General features: G+C 34.0%; 1 protein-coding gene across 1 annotated transcript in view; it reads left to right on the forward strand.

The window, feature by feature from the left end:
• Positions 1 to 1,738, forward strand: part of LOC139514604 (cytosolic phospholipase A2-like) — a 29,755-nt gene extending 28,017 nt beyond the window's left edge. The window contains exon 17 of the mRNA XM_071304020.1: positions 38 to 1,738. Coding sequence (XP_071160121.1) covers positions 38 to 279 — 242 coding nt within the window. The 3' untranslated portion in view covers positions 280 to 1,738. The remainder of the gene's footprint in view (positions 1 to 37) is intronic.
• The last annotated feature ends 10,791 nt before the right edge of the window (positions 1,739 to 12,529 follow it).

Raw genomic sequence — 12,529 nt, forward strand, 5'->3', positions numbered from 1 at the left:
AATTTTATTATTGATGAACATAAATTAATAATTTCAGGAGTCGAACGAAGTGAAAGTGAAAAAGAATTCGCTAATTTCAAAATTTATGATGATCAGTCCACATTCCACTGCACCAACTTCCAGTACAGCGCGGAAAACTTTGATAGATTGTCACAACTTTCTGAATTTATAGTTCTTAATAATATTGAGGATATAAAGGCATGTATCTCGAAAAGCATCAATAACAAACAAGAAAGGAAACCAACTGGCCGGCAAAGGCATAAGACGGCGCCTTTGTAACATTTGTCTACTTGTATGGAATAGGACAACTGTCATAATTATATTCATGCTTTTTTCACATTTATACTGTTTGTTAGAAAAAATTTCTTTTATTTGTCTAAGCAATGCTCATTTTCGTTGCATAATTTCTTATTGCTTATGTCGTTTGTGTGTACAAATTCATTTAACATTTAATGACGTTTTTACTCATTTAGGACATGTTAACTCATATGACAAATGTTTTTGGACAGGTAAATAACATTCCGTAATGCAAACCGTGTACAACAATGGTGATATGTAATTTAGAGTATCTTATGATGATGATTATTGGCTGTCATTAATGTACTTCAAATTAATGCTTTTGATTGATAAATTGATTGGTTGATTGATTGATATTTGGTTGTTTAACGTTCATAATGCTTTGACATGGTCTGTGTAATGTCTGTGTAAGATTTTACTGAAATATTATCAGGTCACTATACATCCATTTCATATAATTTAAACAAAATAGTTAAGTTTCATTATTGCCGTTAAATCTATATTAATTGCATTTTCATTATTACTATAGAAACTGTCAAAGGAAGCACGTGTCGTATTTCGTAACAGAATTAGGACAAGGTTTGTATTCAAAGACGGACATTTCAACAGATATCAAAATAGCGAAAGCAAGGGTAATTGATATTCGTATGAACTGCAAACCCCCATATCGAAAGAAAACATCTTTGTATTACCCTAATTTCGACCTACAACCCATGAAATAATGAAATCGACTCTATTTCTAAATTTAAGAACGAATTAAAAAACGATAGTCTATTGTGTAAAATTGAAACGTTTTATTTGTTCGACCCAAGGAAATTGAATATTGTCTTAACGCAATTGCGATGCTCCGCTTTATTCTTAAACAATTACCTATTTAGAGCTAATTAGAGCTAATATTATAAATGATCCTTCTTGTCATTCTGGGTTAGATATTGAGGATGTCCATCATTACTTCTTCGATTGTCCTAAATACACATCATGCAGGAAATCCTAATTCAATAATCTTAACTGGCTATCCGAAAACCATGTTTTAGATACAAAACTGTTAATTTGCGGACACTCGGAACATTCGAACGAACAAACAAAATATTCAAATTTTCAAACATGTTCAAAGTTTCATAAAAAAAAATGTCAAACAGATTTCTTATGCCTTGGTAGAGCGTTATTGTTACTGGCACGAAACATCATCGTCATCATCAACAAACATCACAGAATTATATGACTTTTCAAACTTTCTTTTTCTTTTTTTTTCTTTCTCTCCTCTTTTTACCTATGAAAGCTAGTATTATATTCTATAAACTGTTTGCTTTATTTGCCTGTCCATTATATTACACTATTATTGTAATTCTATATTGTATTATGGAGAAGACTTCATAAGTATGATTTACTTGTGTCTAATCAATTTTGTTTTAATTCAGCAAATAAAATATGTTTAAACTAATCCATCAACCTTTAATATTTCCGTCTTTAAAGACTTTATATGTGGCATATATGCGTTTTTCATTATAAAAAACTAGTAAAAAAGATTCGAATGATGTTCATGCTATTCCCCTATGGAGATAATCAGATATTTACGCTCACTAGCATTTTCAAATGTGGTATATTCTTGTTCGTCTACTCAAACGAACAACATCAAATATTTATTAATAAAACACCAAACACTATTTCGGATATCAGCTCGCCTGGACAGTACAGTTAAGCATGTTAATTCATTTTATTTACAATGCACAAATGTTTGTCTGCACGCCCGTAGCCGCTGCTTCAACATATCATTTTCCCGTGATTATTAAACACACAATCTACAAAAGAAATATCTTTGTTACCAATTCAATTCAATTCAAATATGTATTGCAATAAAACTACATATTTATAGTATGTGACACAACATAACAAAATGAAAATAAAAGTTACCAATCTTTTCAATCATGTATAATATAAAAAAAAATATCCACATCAATCATAAGTATGAATACATCAATTTACAACATTGATAAAATAAAAAGTTTTCAGAAATGACCAGACTGGACTGTCCGCAGGAAAGCGTCGACTGAGACATAATTACACACAGATTTACCTTTACAATTCTTCCAGCTTATATTAGCTCGTGAAATACTCATTACTCTAGGGTATACATTAAACCGGTATATCTAGTCATGTGACAAATGTCAAAACAAATACACGTGTTCATTATAACTTTAATAAATACATGTATGTTCTTGTTCGTCTATTCAAACGAACATATAATATTCATAAATTAAAAACCAAACACTTTTTGGAATATCAGCTCGCCTGGACAGTCTAGTAAAGCATCGAAAGAAAACAAAGAAAGGGAACAGATACTAGTTATATTACAGCAATTATCATTATCATCATCAACCTAATCTCTGTCGTTCTTTCCTCATTCCCTCTACTTTTTTTCAGTATAGATAAGTTATATTTATGTTGTTTATATTATATGATGCATGCTCACGTTCAATTTGTATTGTTATATATATATTGTATTGTGGAGAAGACTTTATAAGTATGTTTTACTTGTGTCTGATCCTTTTTCGCTTTGAGCAAATAAAATATGTTTAAACTAAACTACAGCAATTAAATATATCTATAAGATAGTCTTATATACCCAATTTATTAGATATCGACAATTTGTTATCTATACTTTCTTTTATATAACCGTCTTTAGCGTTATCGCTTTTCCATCGCCTATGCTTTTTAAATAGACGATCTTCAACTCCTGCTGCTGCTGCAGCGAATGCTCCACCTAAAAGTAAACTGTGAAGACCAAACTGTATTTTTTTTCGTAACCGATGGTTTCTAACGATTCAACAATACTTATCTAGCTCTAGTGTATGAAAGTGGTGAATTTTTCCTAAATTTATGAGTATCACTTTCATTACAATAACTAAAGACCTGAATACAAATTCGTCAGAATTTTCTAATATTTTAGCTTACTTTATATAATGTTCTAACATAGCCACTGGACAAGTATTATTTCCATTTTTAGAAATAACTATATCACGGCCTTCCCTGTAAACATTTGCTCTGTTCTAAAAACAGCTTAACATGAGTAGGAAAAAAAGGGAACATGTGTACTAAGTTTCAAGTTGATTGGACTTCAACTTCATCAAAAACTACCTTGACCAAAAACTTTAACCTGAAACATGCACTTTCATTTTCTATGTTCAGTGGACCGTGAAATTGGGGTCAAAAGTTTAATTTGGCTTTAAAATTAGAAAGATCATATCATAAGGAACATGTCTACTAAGTTTCAAGTTGATTGGACTTCAACTTCATCAAAAACTACCTTGACCAAAAACTTAACCTGAAGCGGGACAGACGGACGAACGAACGAACGAACGGACAGACAGACGGACGGACGAACGGACGCACAGACCAGAAAACATAATGCCCCTCTACTATCGTAGGTGGGGCTTAAAAATCTTAGTCCAATAGGCTGCCGATTTCCATTTAGGAACAATCAAGGTTCCTTTAGTCGTACAGTAAATCAAGCGTTTAATACACCGAACAACAGAATAAACAGGTGGTACTTACCAGTTATTCTCATTTGACCAATCTTGTGTAAAAGCAACTACAGCTACTACGCACGGGTTCCAAAACAGAGAATTATATCTATACACTTTAGCATTCTGAGAATTAGCAAACCTGTCTATTGTGTAAGGACCCCATAAATCATTTATAAATTGAAAAAAAAACTCATTTGATACACCCCAGTCCTCGTCATCAACCCTACTACTGGTGTAATCAACTTGAGGGTTTTGTGATCTAAGAATACATTGAATGGCAATGGAAATACATCATCGGATACAGACCGAAAATATCGACAAAGCTATTATTTGTAGTTTTTCATTCATACTAACAGCTTTTACAATTTTTACACAGTTCTGATTATCTGTGTACCATTTAAGCGTTTTGCCTTCAAAAAAACATTTTTGAAAGATATCAAGGCTAGCTCTATAGCTTTCAACTCCCTCCATGTTGAACTTTCTTGAGCTTCAGAAAAATCCCATGTTTCATGAAAAAATTCTTGTGAAGTTCTACTGAATATGCACATGCCCCTTTACCTCTGGCGTCAGAGTAAATTACAACATGTGATTTTGGGTAATGACCCAACAACTTTTTTAATGTTTAAACTAGACTAAGTTATGTTTTCTAACCTAAAATGCAGTTCTGATAAGACTTTGTGAGGACATGGAAACAACAGCCATTTGTCCCATTCTGTTCTACACTCTATTGCCATATAGCAAAAAAAATCATAATTCTAGCTACATTGCCAATGATTGGATCAATGAAAATAATTCTACCTACAACCTGAGGTAATAGGAAATCTTCAAATAACTGATACAAGGGATACCATCAAATCATCTACAAGTTTGTCTGGGATAACAAGACTAAATTCGCTAGCATTCCAAACAATACCAAGCCATTCTAATGACTGTACAGGTGGGAAAAAATGACTTTCCTTCGTTTATAAGAAAAACCGGCGTCTCAAGATTTCTTAACAAAATGTGAATCTTCTATACACTTAGATGTGTCTGTACACATACCAAAACCATCATCAAGGTACAATACAACATCTATACCATTTTCACGCCAATATTTACCATAGGTCTCAGACATTTTGTAAATATGTATGGGCCCGTACATACACCAAATACTAAACTGTAAAACAATGAAAGGAGTAGGTCCGGTAAGGGCCGATTTTGGCCCCAAATTTCAGTTTCATCTAACGAGATATTTAGGACACTTTTTAAACACTTAAGTGTCTATTTTAAATGATTCGATTAGTTTATGCTAGAGATTTTAACTGATTCAGTCATTAAAAACGCTCCGATTGAAGCTTAAATATGAAAAATCTATCAAATATGCCAAAAAACGTTACTTTTCAGATGGTTTTCGTCAAACATGAAAGTGGCCGCATCCGTGTTCATCCTCAACCTTTATATATGTTATGTATTATCATCAAATACAACTTACATTTCAATATTATGAATGAACACGAATGCGGCCACTTTCATTTAAGACGGAAACCGTCTAAAATTTTACTAAAATGCTATAATTTTGAAGATTTCAGTAATTTAGCATGACTTTATGATGCTAGTACACGATATATGTGCATTGTATTGTCAAAAATAGCACATATTTATGTAGCAGAAGCATTCTACTTTCCAAAAAATAGCTAAAAGATTACATTTTCACAATTTTGCAAAACTGCTTAATTGTGGGGCCAAAAAGGGGTCTTACTGAACCTACTCCTTTATTGTTCCAGCTGAAACCTAAAAAAGTTTGTTGCTGCGGACAAAAGTCCAAGTGAAAATATCCAATACTTAAATCAAATTTATACATATAAGAATCCTTCTGAAAATACTGAACTGCTATCTTCCAATCTTCAAATTTTATTTTGTCTTTTTTGATTGATTTATTTAAAACAGATAAATCAAGAATAAGCCGTTTTTGCCAGATTTTTGAAACGCTACGCTTAAGGGATTGACAACATCAGGTTGAAATGGTTCTTCAACTACACAACCTGTAGAAACAAACTCAGAAACTGAGATCTGATTGACAAATGATTCATTCAGCAGTGCCGATTTGTTATTCTTAAAGAGCATTTTAACTGGCGGGTCAATAAATGGAATGACATAACCGTTACTTAATGTGTTTGCTCGAATACTTTCCCAAAAATTTACATGTTTCGCCAACCATCCTTTTACACCCGTAAATTACATGAAATTATGACAAATTTCTTCAAAATAACGAATTTGAGTTAAGAAATTATATAATTCATACTGTGACCCATATTTACATTCATGCCAATCTATATCAGTAAAATTATACTTATCATTTACATTTCTGGTGCATCTGCAGATTTTACTCTGATTTGGCAACACCAGACGATCCGACACCAATTAAATCGGATTTGAGGGCGCATTTTTTTCTCCAATGCCCGAACTGCTTACAAAAGAAGCACATGTCCCACTGGCACGGCTCACGTCGTGCAACGCTGTTATGAAAGGGATTCCTCTTAAACTGTTGATTGTAGGTTGGATTAGCATAGGTTTCGGCTGGTGGCAATCTGTGTTTGTTGGAATACGGAGCGGGACGCCCTTTTGTCTAATTGTCTTTCATCGTGCGCATGGCTCGGCTCTCCGCCTTGCCAATTTTCTTCTCATCTTCACGGTCAGAAGCAATGTCATTAGACTCATACTCACGGACCGTGGACCATCCCGCCGGTGAAGAATCTGCAATCCGTAATATCTTATTACGGTCTTTAACTTTATCTAGCAAATCCAGAACAACACGAATACTCTGTGCCTGTGTTGACGGAATTGACTTATTAAGCTTATTGAGTTTATTCACAGTTTTTCGTTAAACTTGAATTGAATTCGATTTCCTTCATGCTTGAACCTGATAGAAACTTCCTCTTTATCTTCTTGGACATCGCGTCTTGTTCACGTACCAACATGGATTCAATGATATTCATTTTCCCGTCCATGTACAACTTGAATAGAGAGAACGTGTTGTGTAGGTCCCTATCAGAAGATAATCTGGTTGCATCATCACTGTTTTTATCAGGTAACGAGTCGTCCTGAAGTAGACTTTCTTCCGTATTTTCGGCCATATTGAAAAGAAACGGCCAGACTGAACTGTTCGAAAGCAAGCGTCTAATGACATATAATTACACACAGATTTACCGTTACAATTTTCATTACTCTAGAGTATACCTTAAACCCACAGGCACTCGTCTCAGAATTTTTTTTCCTATATACCTTTATATAACATAAAGGTATATAGGAAATTTTGTCTGAGACGAGTGCCTGTGCTTAAACCGGTATATCTAGTCATGTGACAAATGTCAAAACATATACACATGTTCATTATAACATTAATAAGTACATTTCATGTCAATACTTTATAAATATTTACTACCATCCCTCAGTCCCTATATATTTCGTTGCTTGATATTTGTACTTTATCATTGGTTGTATTTGTATTGATTCTTTAAATTATTGTAGTGACATGTATCTTAAATTGTTGAATGCTTTCGACCAAATAGATATGAATTATAACATTAAAAGAATTTGTAATCACACATCATGCACATCGTTATCAATTATTTTGAAATAAGAGGGTAAATGTGCTGAAACCAATGTACAACTGAGTGAGGAAACGGCGAACATTAATGTGGATTTAATTACACTAAACCACCATTAAACTACCATTAGAGCCGCACCGCATTTTTGCGTCTGTCTCAAGTCAGAAGTTTTGTCCTAGTTTGTTTTATTTTGTATGTTTATCAATTTTAGTTCATTTATATGTTTTGGAGTTTAGTGTGACGTCTATTTTCACTGAACAAGTATAAATTTTTGTTTAGGGGGCTAGCTGAAGCCCGTGTCCGGGATTTTCTCTCTGTGTTGAAGATCAATTGGTCGTCTTCAGATGTTTTCTGCTGTAGTTGGGATTTTGTCTCTTTGACACATTCTCCATTTCCATTCTTAATTTTAGTAGAGCATAGTTACTGCTATACGTCCATTTTTTCTATTTGTGTTAAAGAGTGTTCACATCGTATACTTTTGATTACTTCTTTCGAACGTTCTTCATATTATCCATCAACATTAAATATTTGATAGACTCATTTTCTCATAAAAACTAATAATTTCGAGCCAGGCTTTTGCTAGCTATATATAGTGCTGGATTTGGATGGATGCCGTCCCGGGTACAAAGCGACGTTGAAGAATTTTCTGTGTTTAGTGGAGCCTTTATGTTTTAAAGTTTTGTCCTGTATAGGTCGTTATTGAAATCTGGTGGTTTTGTCAATGGAGGTAAGGTTACAGGTACCGATCCAGACGAAGAGCCAAATATCACCGACGAGTTGGATCTCTGAATCTAAGTTTGCTTTGAGCCAAACTATTGTGTAATTGTTGTATTTTCTGCCTCTTTGACACCGCCAAGTTATTTTACTTTACTGCGAATGTACAAATTGGCCCTGTAGTTTGCTGCCTTTGCTATCTGCTAAAATAACAGGCCTATGTGTTCTCCGGCTTTGAGGTGGGTCTAGGCTCTTATTGCCAAAGGAGTAGGTTCAGTAAGACCCTTTTTTGTCCCCAAAATATAGCAGTTTTACAAAATTGTCAAAATGTAAACTATTAGTTATTTATTGGACATTAGAATGCTTCTGATACATAAATATGGGCTGTTTTTGAACATATAATGCACATATATCGGGTACTAGCACCATTAAGTCATGCTAAATTACTGAAATCTTCAATATTCTAGCATTTTAATTAAATTTTAGACGGTTTCCGTGTAAAACGAAAGTGGCCGCATTCGTGTTCATCCTTGATATTGAAATGTAAGTTGTATTTGATGATAATACATAACATATATAAAGGTTGAGGATGAACACAGATGCGGCCACTTTCATTTTTGACAAAAACCATCTGAAAAGTGACATTTTTCAGCATATTTGGTAGATTTTTCATATTTGAGCTTGAATTGGGTCGTTTTTAATGACCAAATCAGTTAAAATCTTTCACATAAACTAATTGAATCAAATAAAATAGACACTTAAGTGTTTAAAAAGTGGTCAAAATCTTTCGTTAGATGAACCTGAAATTTGAGGCCAAAATCGGTCATTACCGGACCTACTCCTTTGATAATCTTACTCAATGACATGTGCGAAAAGATTATGAGAAAAATATGAGGAAAATTTATGCAATTAATTTTATGAGTTTAGTTTATAATATATATATACAATAATTTAATTCGAAAAGACACAAGTAGATTGTCAAAAGTGACAAACCAAACAAACAATACAAAAAAAAACACAATGGCGGCCAATGGCGGGAGCACGGCTACTGGGTTGTGGCAGAAAAATTTAAATAAATTGGGATAATGTACAAGTGGGATTAATTTGACTGCGGTAAATGAAGGGCGAGAAGATTAGTGAGTGAATTAAGTGATGGCTGCTATACACCTTCTCGTCCAACAATCTTTCTCTAAAAGAACGGCTATTCCTGCCATTTTTCTACTACCTGGTGTCCTACCCGTAGAGGGAGAAATCCACAGAAAGAAACTGAATCTCTTACACGCAATTCATATGACAACTCTTAATTAAAGGAAATTCTTAAAAGACAAATATCCGTCAATTCCAAAAATCCTAAAAGCTTTTTTCATCTATCAATTTTACTGCTACAATAATACAATCTGCCAAACATTCTTGACCACAATAGAAAAAAATGCCTTCAAAAGTAGCATGGGAAAAAACATGAGATCCACAATCAACACATACTGGACTTCTGAACTACAAGAAACAGCAGATACAAAATCTTCATTAAGATTCCTAAACACAACCATTTTAGAGATAGGAATTGTTCATCCCGTCTGGGAATACGCTTCACAAAATGTATTAGATGTTCAGAAATGCATGATCAAAGTTCGTATGCTCACTGGTACATACTTAGTACAGGCTGACAATTACAAGTTTAGCCAATACAAGATAAATGCAACATGTCTGCTGTGTCATAGGGAGGACGAAGATCTAACGCACGTCTTAACCTTCTGTCAAACTTGAGGGAAACTCGTATGAAGTATTTCCTTCCTCTCAAAGTGCTGGTCCCAAGTATCATAGGGCAGGCTGCAACAAATGGGAACAACTCTTCAACATTAACCAAAATGTAATGGCACTTCTGCTTGACTTTTCAGTGTTCTGCGATCTGCAAAACCTCAACAAGATGAATATTGAGTCATTGACGAAAGACTTTTGTTACAAAATACATATCTGTCGTATACAGCTTCTAAAAGAATTCAGAAATCAAGTGAAAATCATAAGACTCATCAGTGACGCTCAGATCAAAATAGTTGTAAAGCCAAACAAGTACAAAGTTGAAGAGCATTGAGGACCCAAAATTCCAAAAAGTTGTGCAAAATATGGCTAAGGTAATCTATTCCTGGGATAAGAAAATCCTGTAGTTTTTCGAAAAATTCAAAGTTTTATAACAGGAAATTTATAAAAATGACCACATAATTGATATTCATGTCAACATCGAAGTGCTGACTACTGGGCTGGTGATACCCTCGGGGACGAAATGTCCACCAGCAGTGGCATCGACCCAGTGGTGTAAATAGTTATATAAGGTACCAGGATTATAATTTGATACGCCAGACGCGCGTTTGAACTTTCGTCTACATAAGACTCATCTGTGACGCTCAGATCAAAATATTCTTAAAGCCAAACAAGTCAAAAGTTGAAGAGCATTGAGGACCCAAAATTCCAAAAAGTTGTGCAAAATACGGCTAAGGTAATCTATTCCTGGAATAAGAAAATCCAAGGTTGGTTTTTCGAAAAATTCGAGGAAATTTATAAAAATGACCACATAATTGATATTCATGTCAACACCGAAGGGCTGACTACTGGGCTGGTGATACCCTCGGGGACGAAATGTCCACCAGCAGTGGCATCCACCCAGTGGTGTAAATAATTATCTAAGGTACGTTCTTACCCATTTATGTAGATATTTCCAATTCCAATTAAGGGGTGTTCCTAAGATAGGAAGCTTATACATAAGAAAGAAGACAGAATAACCTCAAATTGGTGCACACTTTTGAATAACTCTTTGTTCAGGCTTTTCCCTTGTTATCTCCTCATAGACAGAACAAGAGTGCACACGCTGAAATGTCTCGCCTTCTTTACTAATCATTGATATTATGTTGATAGTCCTAAATATAAAGCTTTATTACAACTGTCACATAAACTTAACATTAACCAAAGAAACTAAACATTGACCAATGAACCATTAAAATGAGGTCATGGTCAGATGAACCCTGCCAGACAGACATGTTAAGCTAACAATTCTTTCATACAACATATATAGTTGACCTATTGTTAATAGTTTAAGAAAAACAGACCCAAACACAAAAACTTAACACTGAGCAATGAACCGTGAAAATGAGGTCATGGTCAAATAAAACCTGCGCAACTGACATATAGATCATAAAATATTTCCATAAACCAAATATAGTTGACCTATTGCATATAGTATTAGAAAAAAAGACCAAAACTCAAAAACTTAACTTTGACCACTGAACCATGAAAATGAGATCAATGTCAGATGACACCTGCCAGTAAGACATGAACACCTAAAAATCATTCCATACACCAAATATAGTAGACCTATTGCATACTGTATATGAAAAACAGACCAAAACACAAAAAACTTAACTATAACCACTGAACAATGAAAACTAGACCTATTGCTTATAGTATCTGAGATATGGACTTGACCACCAAAACTTAACCTTGTTCACTGATCCATGAAATGAGGTTGAGGTCAAGTGAAAACTGTCTGATGGGCATGAAGACCTTGCAAGGTACACACATAACAAATATAGTTATCCTATTACTTATAATAAGAGAGAATTTAACATTACAAAAACATTTTAACTTTATTTTTAAGTAATCACTGAACCATGAAAATGAGGTCAAGGACATTGGATATGTAACTGATGGAAACTTCGTAACATGAGGCATCTTTATACAATGTATGAAGCATCCAGGTCTTCCACCTTCTAAAATATAAAGCTTTTAAGAAGTTAACTTACGCCGCCGCAGCCAGATCACTATCCCTATGTCAAGCTTTCTGTGACAAAAGTCGCAGGCTTGACAAAAATCAATAGTCATTTCTAAACTATACTAGTATAGTTCTTGTTCCAATTTAAAAATTTCCCAGGTTCACAGAATTGTCTGTACTCAGAAAAGTTATGGGGTGTAAACACGACCATTAATGAAAAAAGGTTATCTTGCACAAAGAGCAAGACACATTTTCCAAGATAAGAATTTGAAAATTAATCATTTGCATTGCAAATAATGTAATCAGAATGTATATCATTTTTAAAATAAAACCCCATTACTCAGAAACGTAAAATTTAAAATTTATGACGAACAAAAGGGAGCTCGCGTCAATAGATATATTTAATTCACCAAAGTTTCATGCAAATTGGGTAAAGCGTTTTTGAGTTATTGTCCAACATGTTGACGACAGAAGAACAGAGGGATTGACAGAAGGACAACAGTTTACCATAATAGGTCCCGTAAACAGGCGATTATAAAAAGAGGCTACTAGGAAGCCAACAAGGCTATGTCTGAGGAAGCCTATAAAAAAACTATAATAATGAAAATGCCTGGTATAAGGCTATGAGGAAGCCAATAATTGTTGAA

The sequence above is a fragment of the Mytilus edulis genome, chromosome 3 (genome assembly GCF_963676685.1).
Source record: "Mytilus edulis chromosome 3, xbMytEdul2.2, whole genome shotgun sequence".
NCBI lineage: Eukaryota > Metazoa > Mollusca > Bivalvia > Mytilida > Mytilidae > Mytilus > Mytilus edulis.